General features: G+C 34.6%; 1 protein-coding gene across 8 annotated transcripts in view; it reads right to left on the minus strand.

The window, feature by feature from the left end:
- TBC1D32 (TBC1 domain family member 32) overlaps positions 1-20,638 on the minus strand; it is a 245,006-nt gene that overhangs the window by 131,566 nt on the left and 92,802 nt on the right. For all 8 annotated transcript variants that reach the window (XR_013534904.1, XM_078370769.1, XM_078370771.1 and 5 more), the window contains 3 exons: positions 12,179-12,317; positions 11,432-11,519; positions 9,036-9,154 (listed from right to left, as the gene is read on the minus strand). Coding sequence is in view for 7 of the 8 variants with exons in the window: in XM_078370769.1 (XP_078226895.1) it covers positions 9,036-9,154; positions 11,432-11,519; positions 12,179-12,317 (346 nt within the window). In the remaining variant the exon portion in view is untranslated. The remainder of the gene's footprint in view (positions 1-9,035; positions 9,155-11,431; positions 11,520-12,178; positions 12,318-20,638) is intronic.

The following is a 20,638-nucleotide window of genomic DNA, read 5'->3' on the forward strand; positions in this document are numbered from 1 at the left end:
AATCTGATAGTTTTTCCTTTTCTTTCTGACACTAAAAATGGCCATGTCAGTTTTTTAATGTATATTGCCTGTCTGTATATTTTTTCCATCCAAGCTATCTGTACCTTTAAAGTGAATTTGTCCTAGAACTCTGCCACCTGCCCCAGAGAGCCTTCTATGTGCTTTCCACAATTATCTCCCCTGCCATCCCTCCATAACAGCCAGTATCCTGACCTTTACAATAATCACTTTCTTAGATTTTCTTGTGGTTTTTATTTCTCAGGTGTACATACCTGGACACTATAATTTTGTATTTCCCATTTTCAAGACTTGATATGTCATTCAAAGTATTTTTTTCTTAATCTACAGGCATTCATCTTCTCCCTTTCCTTTCTTTTCACTTTGTCTGTTGACAGGCTCAGGACATTTGACCTATAACATTCCCACCAGTCTGGATTTTAGGAAGTGCACATTTAGGGTGCAGTTCAACCTATTCTTCCATCCTTTGGATATATGTAGTTTCCATATTCTGCAAACTGGCAGCTGAATCCAAAGGCTTGATCAAGTTAGATACCTCGGTAAGACTAGAGATGATGGTTTATTCTTTCATTACAGGGAACGTTAATAATGTTTAGCCATTTCTGTTTTAGCGATGTTAAGGTGACTCACCTAATTCTTGAAGATTACAAATGCTGACATTCTAATTCCATCATTTCAAAAAAAATTATTAGTTGGGGTAGTAATTCATGAAAAAGAGGCACTACCTTCACCTACTATTTGGTTACCCAGTGGTAGAGTTCTGATATGATTTGGCTTTGTCCTCACCCAAAATTCATCTCAAATTGTAATCCCTACATGCCAAAGGAAGGACCTGGAAGGAAGTAATTGAATCATGGGTGCAGTGGCCACATGCTGTTCCCATAACAGTGAGTTCTCCTGGGATCTGATGGTTTAAATGTGTTTGGCAGTGCCCCCTCACTCTCTCTCCAGCAGCCATGTAAGACGTGTGCCTTGCTTCCCCTTTGCTTTCTTCACTAAATGTAAGTTTCCTGAGGCCTCCCCAGACTTGTGGAACAATGAGTCAATTAAACCTCTTTTCTTTATAAATGACCAAGTCTCAGGTAGTTAATTCTTCACAGCAGTGTGACAATGGACTAAAACAAGTTCATATAGGAAAGGCAGAATAAATGCTGTTATTTTAGTAAACAAGTTTCAAGATAATGAATTGATTCTCGATTATCCTCTGAATGTAACCAAGTTTTAAAAATATTATTTAATAGTTTTGCTTTTATATCCACACCACACATCATGACTAATTAAACACAGTGACAGTGATAATACTTTCTACCATTTACTGAGTGCCTACTATATACCAAGCATTTTGCCATATACTTTTATACATTATCACAGTTCCACATGCTAAAAGTTATTGATAAATATATTATCAACATCTTTAACACTGGTTAACTCCATTTGCCTAGCACCTAAAATGTAATTTCATTTTATTTTGTTTCTAATTATAGTTCAATAGAGATAGTTATCAACAACCTGCAATGTAAGTGATATTAAGTCACCAGTAATTAAAGTGAATCAGAACATATTTATTTTACTAAGTGCCCACAGGAAAAATAATTTCTTTTTTTTTCTTATTGGTAAATGTTACTGAAATCTGATATGTGTTGATATATATACACATACACACATCTATATATACACTCACACACACATGCATGTGTATATATATCTACCACTTGTGTGGTGTTTTTAGTTTTTAAATTTATTTTTACTTCAGTAAGTTTCCGAGGAACAGATAGTGTCTGGTTACATGAATAAGTTCTCTTCGTAGTGATTTCGGAGATTTTGATGCACCAATGGGTGCACCTGATTAATGTACCCTGTACACCAGTATGTAGTCTTTTATCCCTCCTCACCCCCAATGCTTTCACCTGAGTCCCCAAAGACTGATGCATCATTCTTAAGCCTTTGTGTCCTCATAGCTTAGCTCACACATATGTGTGAGAATATACGATGTTTGGTTTCTATTCCGAAATACCTCACTTAGAATAATAGTCTCCAATTCCATCCAGGTTGCTGCATGTTGCTAGAGTTGATTTTTGTATAAGGTGAGAGATGAAGATCCAGTTTCATTCTTCTACATGTGGCTAATTATCCCAGAACCATTTTTTGACTAAGGTATACTTTCTCCACCTTATGTTTTTGTTTGCATTCTCAAAGATCAGTTGGCTCTATTTTGCTTTATTTCTGAGTTCTCCACTTCTGTTACACTGGTATTTGTGCCTATTTTTATACCAGTACCATGCTGCTTGGGTAACTGCAGCCTTGTAGAATAATTTGAAGTTGGGCAATGTGATGCCTTCACATTTGTTCTTTTGGCTTAGTCTTGCTTTGGCTAGATGGACTCTTTGTTGACTCCATATACATTTTAGGATTGTTTGTCCTAGTTCTGAATGATGGTGGTATTTTGATGGGAATTGCATTGAATCTGTAGATTGCTTTTGGCATTACCGTCATTTTCACAATATTGATTCTACCCATCTATGAGCATGAAATGTCTTTCCATTTGTTTACATCGTCTATAATTTCTTTCAGCAGTGTTTTGTAGTTTTCCCTGTAGAGGTCTCTCGTGTCTTTGGTTAGGTATATTCCTAAGTATTTAATTTAATTTTATTTTATTTGCAGCTATTGTAAAACAGGTTGAATTCTTTATTTGATTCTCAACTTGATCTTCATTATTTCTTTTTTTCTGCTGGGTTTGGTTTTGGATTACTCTTGTTTCTCAAGTTCTATGAGGTGTGACATTTGATAGTATATTTGTGCTCTTTCAGACTTTTTGATGTAGGCATTTAATGCTATGAACTTTCCTCTTAGCCCTGTTTTTGCTGTATCCCAGAGGTTTTGATAGGCTGTGTCACTATTATCATTTTGTTCAAAGAATTTTAAATTTCCATCTTGATATCATTGTTGACCCAATGATCACTCAGGAATAAGTTATTTAATTTCCATGTATTTGCACGGTTTTTGAGGGTTCCTTTTGAAGTTAACAACCAATTTTACTTAACTGTGGTCTGAGAGAGTACTTGATATGATTTTGATTTTCTTAAATTTACTGAGGTTTGTGGCCTCTCATATGGTCTCTCTTGGAGAATGTTCTATATGTTGATGAAAGAATGTATATTCTGCAGCAGTTGGGTAAAATGTTCTGTAAATTTCTGTTAAGTCCATTTGTTCTAGGGTATAGTTTAAGTCCACTGTTTCTTTTTGACTCTTTGTCTTGATGACCTGTCTAGAGTTGTCAGTGGAGTATCAAAGTTCCCCATTACTATTGTGTTGCCATCTATCTCATTTCTTAGGTCTAGTAGTAATTGTTTATAAATTTGGGAACTCCAGTGTTAGGTGCATATATTTTAGGATTGCGATATTTTCCTACAGGACTAGTCTTTTCATTGTTATATTATATCCTCTTTGTCTCTTTAACTGCTGTTGCTTTAAAGTTTGTTTTGTCTAAGAATAACTACTGCTGCTCACTTTTAGTGTCCTCGGCATGGAATATCTTTTTTACCCCTTTAAGTTTATGTGAATCTTTATGTGTTAGATAAGTCTTCTGAAGACAGCAGTACCTTGGTTGGTAAATTTTTATCCATTCTGGCATTCTGTATCTTTTAAGTGGGGCATTTAGGCTATTTACATTCAATGTTAGTATTGAGATGTGAGGCACTATTCTATTCATCATGCTATTTGTTGCCTGAATACCTTGGTTTTTTTTTTTTTCATTGTGCTTTTGTTATATAGGGCCAGTGAGATTTAATCTTTAAGAATGTTCTATTTTGGTGTATTTCAAGAATTTATTTCAAGATTGAGAGCTCCTTTTAGAAGTTCTTATAGTGCTGGCTTGCTAGTGGTGAATTCTCTCAGTAGTTGTTTGTCTGAAAAAGACTGTAACTTTCATTTATGAATACAAAATTCTTGGCTGATACTGTTTTATTTAAGGTGGCTAAAGATAGGACCCCAGTCCCTTCTAGCTTGTAGGGTTTCTACTGAGAAATATGCTTTTAATCTGATAGGTTTTCCTTTACAAGTTACCAGATGCTTTTGGCTCACAGTTCTTAAAATCTTTCCCTAGTCTTAACTTTACATAAAAAACTGATGACAATGTGCCTAGTTGATGATCATTTTTTGTGATGAATTTCCCAGATGATCTTTGAGTTTCTTGTATTTGGATGTCCAGATCTCTAGTTTTCCTTGATTATTCCCTCAAATATGTTTTCCAGACTTTCAAATGTCTCTTCTTCTTTGGGAACACTAATTATTCTTAGGCTTGAATATTTAGCACAGTCCCAAACTCTTGGAGGCTTTGTTCATTTTTTTTTAATTCTTTTCTCATTATCTTTGATGGGTTGTTAACGTGAAAGCCTTGTCTCTGAGCTCTGAAGTTCTTTCTTCTGCTTGTTCAATTCTATTACTGAGACTTTCCAGTGCATTTTGCATTTCTTCAAGTGTATCCTCGATTTCCAGAAGCTGTGATTGTTTTTAACGTTTGCTATTTCACTGAAGAATTTTCCCTTCATATCCTGTATCATGTTTTTATTTCTTTAAGTTGGACTTCATCTTTCTCTGGTGCCTCCTTGATTAGCTTACAACCTTCTGAATTCTTTTTCTGGCAATTCAGATATTTTCTCTTGGTTTGAATCTATTGCTGATGAGCTGGTATGATCTTTTAGGGGTATGAAAGAAACTTGTTTTGTCTCATTACCAGAATTGCTTTCTGGTTCCTTCTCATTTGGGTAGACCATATCAGAGGGAAGATATGGGATTCAAAGGCTGCTGTTCAGATTCTTTTGTACCACAGGGTGCTCCCTTGATGTGGTGCTCTCCTCCTTCCCATAGGAATGGGGCTTCCTGAGAGCTGAATTATAGTCATCATTTTTGCTCTTCTGGGTCTAGCCACCCAGCAGAGCTACCAGGCTCTGGACTGGTAGTGAGAAGTGTCTGCAGAGAGTCCTGTAATGTGCTCCATCTTCAGGTCTTGCAGCTGTGGACACCAGCACCTGCTCTGGTCAAGGTGGCAGGAGAGTGAAGTTAACTCTGTGAGGGTCCTTGGTTGTATTTTTGTTTAGTATGTTGGTTTTGTGTTGGTTAGCCTCCTGCCAGCAGGTGGCACTTTCTAGAGGGCATCAGCTGTGATCCTACAGGGAGGATGCAAACTTGCTCTAGGGACACCTGGTTAAGTATTCAGGCAGTGCGCAGGGCCACAGAGTTCCCAAGAGCTTATGACCTTTGTCTTGAACTACCAGGCGGTTAATAAAAGATCAACAGGAGCAGGCAGGGAGAGGTGTGTCTGAGCTCAGCCTCTCCTTGGGAGGGGCTTGCTGCAGCTGCTGTGGGGGATGGGCATCTGGTTCCCAGTACAATGGAGCTACAGTCCCAGGGATATTATGGCTGTCTCTCCTGAGTCATACAAATCACCAGGGAAGTGAGAGAAAGCTGGCAGTCACCAGCCTCACCACACCCATATGCAGCTGGCAGTCCTAAAGGCCAGTCTCACTCCTTGCCCCTCAAAAGCACCAAGTCTATCTCCAGGCAGGAGGTAACCAGGGCTGAGAACTCGCCCCAGACCACGAGCCTCTTTGTTGAGAAAGCAAGCAGACTAAGAGTTTTTCCATGTCTCAGGGAGCCTGCAGCAGCAATCTAATTCCTTCAAAGGGTTTGTGGATTCTCTTGGCTTTCCTAGTATGTTGCCGAGGTAGTTCTTGGAGCAAAAGTTCATGATGTAAGTCTCCACATATTATTCTGTCTGTCAGAGTGGCAGCTGCAAGCTAGTCCTACCCCTACCCACCATCTTCATCCTAAAGCTAATTTCTTAAAGACAGCATATAGAAGTTGTATCTTCCTTTTTTATTCACTCTGAAAATCTGTATTTTAATTAGAATAGTTCACTTGCATTTAGTGCAATTATTGATATTGGGTGCATTTACAGCTACTGTTTTCCTTTTTTTTTTTTTTTCCCCATCCATTTTCTGTTTCTTTATTCTTTCCTCCCCACCTTATTTTGGTTTTTTTTCAACATTTTAAATTTATTAGCTATGCATCTTTGCACTAATTTAGTGCTTTCCTAAGGAAGTACTGTGCAACAGAACTTCCTGTAATGATAGAAATATTATGTAATCTGAATTTTACAATATGGCAACCACTAGCTACATGTGCTACTTGAGCACTTAAGATATGACTAATATAATTAAAGAACTAAATTTTTAATTATAATTAATACAAGTTTACATAGCTGCATAGGGCAACTGTCTACTATATTTACCAGCACAGCGACAGAGGAAGCTAGAGGGGGAAGTGCAAGGACAGGGACTGAAATGAAAGTAGATTTCTGAAGGTACCTAGTCAAATATTGAAGTGACCTGTTTTCCAAAACTTAAAAGACCAAATTAGATTACAAATGACACCAACGGGAGAATAAATAAAGAATCCTCAGGGAATAAGACTTAGAGACTAGAAGCCGGACCCTAGGGCTACTTACTACAATGAGTTGTCATTATTTCTAGGTCTTTCAGTATATAGATTAACAGAACACAAAATATTTTTTTAAATAATCCTTAGTTTATACCGATATTTCTGTTGCAAAGTCAAACAAATTGAGTAAAATCCCCATAACCCTCTATTTGAATTATAAATATTTCCAAGGGTTTAGGAATACTGTGCCACTTTATATAAAACCATATAGATTGATTTACCATTATACAATTCCCCTGTCCTTTATGCTACAGCTAGCCTATGTATTACTTCTAAGTACAAAATAAACCCCACTATATGTCAGAATTTTGTTTTAAAAAAATCAATCATATGTATTTAAAACAAGTTAAAAGGAAAAATAATAGGCTTCTATACCCACTTACCTATTTGCAATTCCCTGTTTCCATCCTGAAAATTCAAATAGCCACCTGGTAGCGCTGTCGTTCAACATGAAGAATTTTCTTTAACATTCTTTGAACACTTTTTTCTTTGAACATTTCTAAGAACTTTATTTGAAAGGCAAGTCTGCTGACAAATATTTTCTTAACCTTTGTTTATTTTAAAAATTTTTTCACTTTCATTATTAAAGTATATTTTCTCTATATGTAGAATTCCAAATTGACTGCTTCTCTTACTTTTCCATTCAGCACATTTAATACGCTCTATTGCCTCCTGGTTTCCACTATTGTAACGAGAAAACAACTTTTCTGCTAATCTCTTATATGTAATGTGTGATTTTCATAAGCTTCTTTCAAGATTTTCTCTTTATCTTTGGTTTTTAGCAGTTTGTCTATGATGAGCCTTAGTGTCATTTTTTTTCATTCTCTACATAAATTCTCTTTGAGATTCACTAAGTTTATCTATAAATGTCTACTTTTCAGTAAATTTGGAGATTTCCCACTATTATTTAGTCAAATGTATTTCTGATATTCCAATTACAGACATGCTAAACATTCTGACATGGTCTCGCAAATCATTGAAGTTTTTCTTTTATTTCATTATCTGCTCTTCAGACTGTGTATCATTTCTTTTGCTCTGTCTCAAGTTCACTACTTCTTTATGATGTTTAAATCTATGAAAGCCATTTAGAAATTTTTATATCATATCAGTTTTTTTTAATTCTAGAATGTCTATCTGGTTCTTTTACATAGTTTTATTATTTCTCTGCTGTAATTTCTAATTTGTTTATTCATTATAAGGATATTTTTCTTTATATTCTATTTATAGTAACTGCCTTAAAATACTAAATTCTTCATTTCACAATCAGTCTGTATTAGTGCCTTCTTCTCAAGCATGAATCATATCACCATTTTTCCTTCATCTGTCTAGTGACTTTGGATTGTATCCCATATATTTTGAGATATGTCACAGAGATCCTGGATTCTATTACACTCCCTGACAAAGACTGCATTTAAAAAAAAAAATTAGCAGTTACATTGGCCAGATTCCAACTAAACTCTCTAACACCTATGGTGGAAAGCACCTGATATTTCTGTACAGTTCACATGAAAGTTGAGCCATTAGTCACATTTCTGGACAAAGTATACACACAGAGTTTGGAGTGTTCCCTCTGTTGATCTATTTATTTTCCAGGGAATCCCTTTAATTTTCCACCTGCTGTGTAGTCCTAAGCTTTCCATTCTGGTTCTTCAAGCATTTTAGATTATGGTTTCTATCAGTGGAGCACAAATTTTTGCCCCTACGCAAAAATCTGTTAAATCCAGAATCTCAAGAAATACCACTCTAATCATCTATACATGAACTTCCCTCTATTTGCTGCCTATTTTTGGTCATTCCAATGTTTTTTGGAACATGATTTTTAAATTATTTTTTTCCCAGAATTTACGTTTTCTGTAGGGATGAACTAGTCCAGAAAGAGGAACTTCAGAAATATTGCCTTTTAAACAATGTTTCTACTTTTGAAACAATATTATGACAGGTTTTGAATAAAAATTATCTAAGTTACTATAAAGTCAAAGTTAGGAACCATCATTTCATTTTAGTGAATACGTTAAATGTAAAAAGTCATTGAATTATAATAGAGCATTTGGTGACTGATTTTTTAAAATTTTATGACATTACTCTAAATGATAGCATTTTCTCTCTGTCTATAGTTCCTTCAAATATTCCTAACAATTTTCTATTAAATTCAAGCTATAGGGAAAAAATTCTTAGATTTTTATATTGATTAGTTGGTTGGTAGGTTTTTGTTCCAGGGATTTTTTTTTTTTTTAACATGTCTGGTACATTCTTTCTCTCCATTAAGGGAGAAAAACTCCAATAAAAATAAGGTTAAAAAATCATCCTTGCAAAACATTATTCTCACAAAATACTGAGATTTCTATTATTTGATAAATTTATTTTGAAAATAAAAAATAATAATTGAAAAATTAAAAAGCAGAGAAATAAATACATTTAAAAGTCTGCTGGTTGTAACTGAATATGGGTAAAGTATGAATGAATTCATTTCTGTGCAACATTTTTCAAATCTGCATAGTATTAGTCAAATAACTTCTTACCTTTTGACAGCTTCGGTCAATAGGATCCACTGGAGTAGTTCTGGGATGGATTACCCTAACATCATCTCTTCCATATTCCAGATTAGACCATAATTCAGTTATAAGTGCATTAATAAACCCTAAAAAGAATTATTACTTCAAGTCATTTATAGCAAAATATTTCTTTGGATTATGAAGGAAAGATATGATGATCCCTCCAACGAATCTGGTCTACTGTGACAGAAGACATATAACTTGCATCTTATATAAGAAATAATCTCTATTCTTGGTAGAAATTATATCTGCTACTGCTAATATACTTTAATGATACTTCATTATCATAAAACTCTGTAATAACTCAATTCTAAGATACTATTTCCCTGGAGGACTGCTGAATTTTAAGTCCCAGCTTCTTCACTTTGGCCAGTAACTTCTCTGAGCATGTTTTCTGAAACATAGTAAGGTTAATATTTTGCTCTGCAAATCAACCAGCAAAGTAAGGCACTCTGAAATCAGGTTGTGTGTTTCAGAGGTGAAAGTTGGAGAGAAAGAGGTTTCAGTAGGCAGAGTAGGCATCCAAATAGTGTATGCTCCTTTATTCCAATAAAACTATTTTTTTATAATTCCATACACTAAGAACAATTCTGCATTTCATACTTTTATTTCAACCCAGTCTTTAAATTCTTATGAGTAAATGAAAATGAGTATAAAACCTGATTATCAAATTAAATGAAACAACTAAATGAAAATGAGTATAAAACCTGATTATCAGTCTATAAAAAATCAAGTGGAAAAATCACGTGAAAAAGTGTAAAACGTAACATTTAATCATAAAATAAGTTGATAACAACAACATTAGATCAGAAAAGGTCTTCTTGTATGAGAGAAAAAATATGGGCTCTAAAATCAAGATTATTAGAGTTTAAATTCCAAATAGCGGTTCATCCTTGTACAAATTCCTTGACTTCTTAGGGGCCCCACTTTCCCCATTTGAAAACTGAAATAAGGATGCCACATTCCAGGGTTGCCATGAAGTATCAACAGGGGGATAATACATGTGAATTTCCTAATATAGGACCTAAGACATCAGAGAAGCTCAAGAAACAGTTGTCTTCCTACTTCTGTCCTTTGAAAACTACACTTAACCCTCCCATGAAAAGTTTGATACTACGATGCTCAGAGGCTTAATGATTTTACCAAGTGAGAGATCTGAGATTAAATCTAGTCTCCAAATGCTTCAGTTAATGTGCACTGAATACTATGCTACATGAATTTCATTCTAAGTAGAAGAAAAAAATTAGTGGTTGACTTTAGGACAATATTTTTTTAACCAAGAAACATGTTTCATAACACAAGTAGTCCAAATCAGTTCAGCCAAAAAATAAATTTAAAATATGTCATAGGAAAAATATTTGTATTTAAAGAGAGAATCAATAGTGATCATTCATGTTATAATTCAACTCTAAGCCCTGAAAAAATATTATTACAGCATCTCTGTCAGGAATTATATCTTGTTCAGAGCTCAGATAATTTTAATATTTAAGACATACTGGCCGGACACAGTGGCTCACGCCTGTAACCCCAGCACTTTCGGACTCCAAGGCAGGCAGATCACCTGAGGTCAGAGTTCAAGACCAGCCTGACCAATATGGTGATACCCCATCTCTACCAAAAATACAAAAATTAGCCAGGTGTAGTGGCAGGTGCCTGTATTGTAATCTCAGGTACTTGAGAGGCTGCTTGAACCTGGGAGGTGGAGGTTGCAGTGAGCCAAGACTGTGCCATTGCACTCCAGCCTGGGTGACAAGAGCAAAACCCCATCTCAAAAAAAAAAGAGACATATTAAATTTCCAATGTTTTAACTTCTTACAAATCAAATGGACAGTGAAGAATATATACTTACTTCCAACTTCAAAGAAAGTGTGAAAGCTAAATGGTGAGACAAATGCTTTCAAGAAGGGAAGAAGAAGAAAGGGAATTAGGAAACATGATGTATGTGTGATAACTATTATGAGTGTAAATTTTGAAGCATATATATAAGCCACTGACAATGAACATTAAATAATCCTATCAGATGGGGCTGTACTGAGAGAAGGTGATCTTCTTCTGATTTATAAGATGAAGAGAGATTCTTAAAGCATTAAATATGTTTCACCTGAGTTCATTATTTGCCATTGGTCTAAGGCAAGACAACAAGGTTGTATATATTTCACAGAAAAACAAAATCCTAGTGGAATTTCATGGAAGAAGAAAGACAAAAAGAAAATCCTGTAACTTTCTTTTACATAAGGTCTAACTTGGTAAAAAGAACTTTAGTGTAAATGTCCTGATATTTCACTGTGCCAGTTAAATTTTCAGTTGGCTTGCTCATTTTATTTTTTAAATAACTATAATTCTAATGAAAAGAAAAAATTTACCTGACTTTTTTAGTGCAATGGCACCTGCTGCTGTTGACGCCACTTGTGTAACCAAAACTTGATAGTCAAACTTTTTATGCCTGCTGTCCTAACAACATAAAGAAGGAACACAATGAGAAGGGAAGAAAACACAGCATGCTAATTACACATTCCTTCAAGATGGCAACAACTGCAGAAACAAACTCTGAAAAATATCTTAAAAACATATCTTAGATCTTAAAAAGCCAAAAGTTTAGGGATATTTAGTATGAGAGAAAAAAGTTGATTACAACTCAGTGGCCTTTGGCCTTTGACTGTTTGAGTAAAGAATAAATTATATTGTAAATGTATTTAATAGTAGAATAATAGAATGCCTCTACAAATATTTTTGTATCCTTTAAAATGTGAGGCCTAAACCATCACTTCACTGACATACACATTTAGATTCAATAGGTTTTTTTCTCCAGGAAATCCACTCAGTTTCACTAGATCCAGATGTTTGATATCATAATTATAAAACATATGATAATTAACTGTATTCTTCAATTCCATCTGGTTGTTTGCAATTCTGTAAAAACAGCCACAGACACTAATACCAAGTCTCTAATGTTTTCCTTAAAAAAAAAACCAAGTTGACTATTACAAATGCTATATGGTTTTTTAATTGAGGTTTAATAACTTCTTCATACACAGAAAACAGAATGATGTTCTTAATGGCTTTTACAACTACAAAACCTCCCTTTGCCTGTGGCAGATGGTAATTCATACCTGTAATTTTTTTGCATATTGGTTGAACATAAATGTCACACATTCATTGATAGCAACTGTTCTCTGAAGAAGCAGTAATCCTTTGGGGGTGGCAGCAAAATGTAGTAAATCATCTAACAAATTATCTTCCCAAGTCATACTGAAATAGGTAAAAGAAAGGTAGAGTTTTCTTTAAGATACTAAAATCTGAAAAGAAAGACTATGTCTTAGCTGAGCTTAACCCTGTTTACAATTAAAGCTACAGAGTAGCTTTAATTCATTGCAAATTAATCAATAAAGATTTAAATTCAAACAGAAGCTTGGTTTATTTGGTAGTGATTTCTATTATTCTTACATTTTCTATACCTATAATTTCTCTTCACTGAATAAATAAAATATTAAATGCATATGTCAACACTTTTATTATACCTAGGTTCTCTCATCCACACACTAATTTCATTCTACTTTCCTACTAAAATTCTACTGTGCATGAATTCCCCAAGCTTCAACTCCCCATTATTTCTGTACTTTCTTTTCATTATAAATTATCTGTCTTCTGCTTTCAAAAGCACATAATATATATATCACCTCTTTTTATCTTCATAGATTGTTAATTTATTTTACTTTTGGGGAATGATATTTTTTCTCAGAACACTTCTGTAAGGAAGACTAACATATATTTATAAAACCAGAATTATAGATAACTATAAGACTGCAAATTACGAAATGTTTAGAGAATCAACGTTTAGTCAAAGTGTGCTAAAATCCATATTGCATTTCAAAACATTGATATGAATACCTAATTACTTTTTAATTTCTTTGAAAATATATATACACATTAACATGTTAGGAACAAGCACTTTTTAAAAAATGGAAATGCAACTTACAAATTCAAAACCAGCAGAAAAAAAAAGTAGGAATAAAGAAAATTTTATCCATCTAACACAAAACAATAGAGGAGAATAGCATCAGTCAAAATATTAATATAGATATTAAAAGTTTTTGTAAAACACACACACACACACACACACACACACACACATCAGATTCCAATGAAGAATATATCGTCTTTTCAAGCAGATAGATTTTTTTTAATTGACCCCTGTAATGGATCACAAGGTAAATTCAACCAACCTAAAAACATACGTATTATGAAATCCATGTTCTCTAAAAATAATATATCTATAAGTCAACAAAATAAAATAGTGAAAACAATTGTTTAAAAACCAAAATACACAAACACATACTCCCAATATTTAATAGATTAAGGAGTGAAATGTAAATAGAAATTACAAAACTATTTTGAACAGCTTAATAACGGAAGTATCACATATCCAATTGTATTCATTGCTCTGATTAATATAGATTGCTTCTCTCAACATCCATTCTCAATCCCCTTTCACTTACTATCCTCTACTATAAAAACAAAGGAGGGAGAGAGAGAGGGAGAAAAGCGAACATTAACAAGCCCGAACCTCATCTGCATAAACTAATACAATAAATTGGTCGAGATGGGAAGAAAAGGCCAAAAATAGTAAGAACCCAAAAAAGGGAAATAATTACAGCAGGAAAACAATTATTTTTAAATCACACACAAATATTTTGAAAAAAATTATATAATAAATATATATACAAAAAGTAGTGTAATTTTTTTAGAAAATATAATCAAAAGTCATTCAAGCAGAAATAGAAAATCTGAATGAGACATTACCCATCAAAGAAAATGAATCAATACAAAGTCTACATGACTCCTCCCAAAGAAAACAGAAGCAAAATGCTTGCAAGTTATATCATTATATGATGCGAAAGAATATACATTAAACCCTTTGAGTTAAGCTACCAGGACAGGTAGAGAAATACTACCAGGTGGGGGCAGTGTCTGAGCTCAGACTCTCCTTGGATGGGACATGCTGTGGAGGTAGTTTTCAGGCCACTAAGGTAAAAGTTCAGAGGGAGTAAAACTGCCTCTGTCATGCTAGATTTGTTTTTAGTTTGAAATCCTCTATGATGATTTGTCACTTTTTCATTTTTATTCATGCACTTATTTTCTACTCACTTGTTAAATTACTTTTTGGGATAAGTGCTCTGCTGAGTGCTGAAGATACACATATGAACATATTACGTAGTAAAGAATACAAATAAGTAAATATGGCATGGCAATATTGTATGCTAAATTTATACGATATGGGTTATGTAGGGTCCACTGGGAGTCAACTTGTGGGAGATGTCTTTCTAGAAGTTACTGTCCAATAAATTATAAAAGATACATAGCTTATCTTAACACAAAGGATATAAACTTTTGGGAGATTTATGGCCCTGCCCATCACCTAAGAAATCAGAACACTTCTCCTGGACTACTTAGAGCAAGCTTAAAACTCACTGCTCCTACCACAGCTGGTACTCTCTTGCAAGTGCCACCTCCTGGCTGGAGGTTAACCAATTCAGGCCATTACAGCACCTTGCTGCAGAATAACACTGTGCCTAGGAATGAGAAAATGGCTGTGGACCTCAGCTAACACCACTGCCTACCACCCTGGCTAGCCAGAAGTCCTGAGTCTGTCCACATGACAAATTCACTACAATTGTAACCCACCTCCAAGAAAGCCAACACACTAAGTCTATCTTCAACCAAGGAATCAGAGGGTCTACATCTACCAGAGCAGGTGCCGGTATCTACTGCTGGGAGACTTGAACACAGGTCACATCACTGGATCCTTTGCAGAAATTCCCTGCACCAGCCTGGAGCCCAGCAGTCCTACTAGGTGGCTATACCCAGAAGGGCAATAACAATCACTGCAGCCCAGTTCTCAGGAAGTCCCATTTGTAGAGTAAGGAGGAGAGCCCTGTATCAAAGGAACACCCTGTGGGACAAAAGCATCTGAATGACAGGCCTTGAGTCCCAGATCTTTCTGCTGGTGGGAAATTTCTTACATCAGAGACATTAATTGCAGTGCTGGGCATAGTAAGGAAAGTCTACCCATCTATCCAAGAGGCAGACAGCCTCTGTGAAAATGGTCTTGGAGAAGGGATTCTTGGTCCCCGCTGGTACATCACTGCAGACACAGCTGAGGGTGCTTTCATGGGAACGGAGCATGGATGTATCTATAGACAACCTTCCTACAACAATTCGGGATGACTTCTGCCCCACAGGAGGAGTACCCCCACCTCCAGCAAGATTCAGGCCTGAGTAAGCACAGAGTCACAAAATGTCAACATTCCCACAGATAAAAAGAGGTGCCTGTCTGCTATGAACAGCTGAACACTGGAACAGCACTGAGGCTATGAGGTGGATTGCTTTCTTGCTGGCCGGGGAGAGAAGATGAGGTAGCTCCCAGCCTTTGTCCTAATCCTTAGTACATCTTACTGGGATCTGCCCTAGCCACCTTCATCAGGGCTGGGACCTCTGCCCATCATTGGATATTACATCTACCCACCTGCCTTAGCTACAACTGGTGAATACCCAGGGATGTCTCCACATTGACCTGAAGGCCAAATAGTAAATAAAATACTGAAAAGAAAATAAATAAATAAATAAATAAATAAATAAATAAATAAAGTGGGCACCACAAGAGAATGAGATAAGTCTCAAGAGATCTCTGCCATTCCAATCCTACAGGAGACAGTGAAATTGCCCATATATGAAGTATATAACTACTACAACCAGCACTGGAAAGCCAGAGCAAAAAGATTCTCTATAACTAAGGAAATCATATTGATTTCCTTATCTTCAAATCTTCAACCTAAAAGCATGAAGAATTAAATTATGCTAAAATTTCAGATCCGAATGGCAAAAAAAATGAACTATAAACATTAAAGTCAGATCCTTAAGAGGAAAAAAAAAATTCCAATCAAAACTAATTCAAGAATAAGTTGAAAATACAGTCTACCCAAATGAGAAAAGTAATTCTGGTAATATGACATAAAAGGGTTCTGTAACACCCCCAAAAAAATCATATTAGGCTCCAGCAATGGACCCAAACCAAGAAGAAATCTCTGCAATGCCAGGTAAATAATTCAGAAGGTTGATTATTAAGCTACTCAAACAGATAATGGAAAAAGGCCAAAAAACAAATAAAAAAATTTTAAAAAACCATCCACGATATGAATGAAAATTTTTATAGAGTAATAGACATCCTAAAGAAAAAAAAATCATAACTTCTGGAAATGAAAGACACACTGGGACATAGAAAATGTAGTGGAAAGTTTCAAGAACAGACTAGAACAAGTAGAAGAAAGAATATGAGAGCTCAAAGAAAAGGCTTTCAAACTAACACATTCAGACAAAGACAAAGAAAAACTCTCCAAGAAATATGGGATTGTGTAAATTGGCCAAACCTATGAATAACTGGTGTTCCTGGGGATGAAGACAAGTCTAAAAGTTTGGAAAACTCATCTGAGGGAAGGTCTTGCTATAGATCTACATGTACAAATAGAAGAAGCTCAAGGAACACCCAGAAAATTCATTGGGAAAAGATCGTCACTAAGGCACATAGTCATAAGGTTATCTAAAGTTAAGATACAGGACAGAATCTTAAGAGCTCTGAGTCAAAAGCATCAGGTAACCTATAAAAGAAAACCTATCAGACTAATAGCAGATTTCTCAGTAGAAACTTTAAAAGGCACAATAGAAAAAAAATAAAAGAAACTTTACAAGCCGGAAGGAATTAGGGTCCTATCCGTAGCCTTCTTAAGCAAAATAGCCAAGAATTTTATATATCGCAAAACAGCTTCATAAATGAAAGACAGATAAAATCTTTTTCAGAAAGACAAATCCTACCTAAATTTGCTATCACCAAATAAGCACTAAGAAATGCTAAAAGGCGTTACAAATCTTGAAATAAAGCTTGATATCACCAAAATAGAACCTCCTTAAGGCATAAATCTCATAGGGCTTATAAAACAATAACACAATGAAAAAAAAGTATAAAGGCAACAATGAAATGATTAAAAAAAAGTACCTCACATCTTAATGTTGAAAGTAAATGGACTAAATGCCCCACTTCAAAGAAACAAAATAGGAGAACGTATAAACCACCAGTAAAATGTCTGCTGTCTTCAAGAGACTTATTGACTCACATAATCTTAAGGTAAAGGGGTAGAAAAACACATTCCACGCCTATAGAAACCAAAAGCAAGCAGGAATATCTATTCTTTTATCAGATAAAACAGGCTTTAAAGCAGAAAAAAAAGGACATTAAACAAATATTAATTAGTCCAACAGGAACATATTAAAATCCTAAATTTAAACTGGAGCTTTCACATTTATAAAAAAATTACTACTAGACCTAGGAAATGAGATTGACAACAACACAGTAATAGTGGGAGACTTTAATACTCCACTGACAGCAGTAGCCACATCATCAAGAGAGAAAGTCAACAAAGAAACAATGAACTTAAACTATACCTTACTCCAAATGAACTTAACAGATATTTACAGAACATTCTACCCAACAACTGCAGAATATACATTCTGTTCATCAGCACTTGAAACATTCTCCAAGATAGACCACATAATAGGCCATAAAACAAGACTCAGCAAAGTTAAGAAAATCAAAATTATACCAAGTACTCTGTCAGACTACAGTGGAATAAATTGGAAATCAACTCCAAAAGGAAACTTCAAAACTATACAAATAAATGAAAATAAAACAATCTTTTCTTGAATGCTTTATGGTTTAACAATAAAATCAACATAGAAATTTCAAAATTCTTTGAAATCAATGATAATAGTGACACAACTTAGCAAAACACCTGGAACACAGCAAAAGCCGTGCTAAGAGGAAAATTCATAGCATTAAATGCCTACATCAAAAAGTCTGAAAGAGTATAAATAGACAACCTAATGTGACAACTCAAGGAATCAGAGAAATAAGAACAAACTAAACCCAAACCCAGTAGAAGAAAAGAAATAATAAAGATCAGAACAAAACTAAATGAAATTGAAAGAAAAAAAATACAAAAGATAAATTAAGCAAAAAGCTAGTTCTCTGAAAAGATGAAATTGATAACCATCAGCAAGATTAACCAAGAAGAGAAGAGAACAGATCCAAATAAGTTCAATTAGAAATAAAACTGGAGTTATTACAACCAATATCACAGAAATGTAAAAGGTCATTCAAGGCTACAATGAACACGTTTATGTACACAAACTAGAAAACTGAGAGGAGATCAATAAATTTGTGGAAATACACAACCATCCTAGATTAGGAAGAAACAGAAACCCTGAACACACCAATAACAACCAGCAAGATTTAATCAGCAATCAAAATAAAATTGCCAACAAAAGAAAGTCCAGGACCAGATAAATTCACATCTGAATTCTATCAGACATTCAAAAAAGAAACAGTACCAATCCTACCAAAACTATTCCAAAAGATAGAAAAAGAATCATTTCTAAATCTATCTATGAAGCTAGTATCACCAAGAAAAAAAAAGTCCAGGACTAGATAAATTCACAGCTGAATCCTATCAGACATCCAAAAAAGAAACAGTACCAATCCTACTGAAATTCCTATTCCAAAATATAGAAAAAGAGAGAATCCTTTCTAAATCTATCTATGAAGCTAGTATCACCCTAATACCAAACCACAAAAGGACATAACATAAAAAGAAAACTACACACCAATATCTCTGATTAACACAGATACAAAACTCCTCAACACAATACTTGCTAACCAAATCTAACAGCGTATCAAATAGTATACATCATAATAAAGCTGGTTTCATACCAGAGATGCCGGAATGATTTAATATACACACAAGTCAGTAAATATGATATATCACATAAAAAAAATTAAAAACATAATCTCTATGATCATCTCAATAAAAACAGAACAAGCATGTGATAAAGTCTAGTACCCCTTTATGATTAAAACCCTCAATAAAATAGGCATAGAAGTAATAAAACTAATAAAAGCCATATAGGACAAAACCACAGCCAATGTCATAGTGAATAGAAAAAAGTTGAAAGCATTCCCCCTGAGAGCTGAAAAAGACAATGATACTCACTTTTACCACTTCTATTTGACATAGCACTGAAATTTCCAGCCATTGCAATCACACAGAGAAAAAAATAAAGGGCATCCAAATTGGAAAAGAGGAAGTCAAACTTTCACTTTCTGCTGATGTTCATATACCTCAAAAACCCTAGAGACTCATCAAAAAAGCTCCTAAATCTGATAAATAAATTCAGTCAAGTTTTTTAGGATACAAAATCAATGTATATAAATCAATAGCACTGCTACACACCAACAACAACCAAGCTGAGAATCAAATAAAAAAACTCAATCCCTTTTACAACAGTTTTAAAAAAAGGAAAAAAACAACACCTTAGGAATATATTTAACCAAGGAAGTAAAGATCTCTAAAAAAAAAACTACAAAGCACCACTGAAAGAAATCATAGATGACACAAATAGATGAAAGTACATCCCATGCTCACAGATAGGTAGAATCAATATTGTGAAAATGACTATACTGACAAAAGCAATCTACAGATTCAACACAATTCCCATCAAATTACTATGATTGTTCTTCACAAAACTAGAAAAAAAAATCCTAAAATTCATATAGAGCCAACAAAAAGCCCACATAGCCAAAGCAAAACTAAGTAAAAAGAACATCACATTACCCAGCTTCAAATTATTCCACAAGGCTACAGTTATCAAAACAGCATAGTACTGGTATAAAAATAAGCAAGTACAAATTCTACCAGAGGTACAAGGAGTAGTGGGTACCATTCCTTCTGAAACCATTCCAAACAACAGAAAGAGAGGAATCCTCATTTTATGAGCCCAGCATCATGATGATACCAAAACCTGGTAGAGACACAATAAAAAAAGAAAATTTCAGACCAATATACCTGATGAACATCTATGTGAAAATCTTCAATAAAACACTGGCAAATCGAATCCAATAGCACATCAAAAGGCTTATCCACCATGATTAAAGTGGCTTCATCCCTGGGATGCAAAGCTGGTTCAACATATGCAAATGAATGAACATTAGCCATCACATAAACAGAACCAATGAAAAAAACCACATGATTATCTCAATAGATGCAGAAAAGACCTTCAATAAAATTCAACAGCTCTTCATGCTAAAAACTCTCAATAAACTAGGTACTGATGGAACATATCTCAAAATAATAAGAGCTATTATGACTAACCCATAGCCAGTATCATACTGAATGGACAGAAACTGGAAGCATTCCCTTTGAAAACCAGCACAAGACAAGGATGCCCTCTCTCACCACTCCTATTCAACATAGTATTGAAAGTTCTGGCCAGGGTAAGCGGGCAAGGGAACGAAATAAAGCATATTCAAATAGGAAGAGAGGAAGTCTTGTCTTTGCAGATGATAGAATTGTATATTTAGAAAACCCCATCCTCTCAGCCTAAAAACTCCTTAAGCTAATAAACAACTTCATCAAAGTCTCAGGATATAAAAATCAATGTGCAAAAATCAACATTCCTATATACCA

This window comes from Callithrix jacchus, chromosome 4 (genome assembly GCF_049354715.1).
Source record: "Callithrix jacchus isolate 240 chromosome 4, calJac240_pri, whole genome shotgun sequence".
In the NCBI taxonomy this organism is placed as follows: domain Eukaryota; kingdom Metazoa; phylum Chordata; class Mammalia; order Primates; family Cebidae; genus Callithrix; species Callithrix jacchus.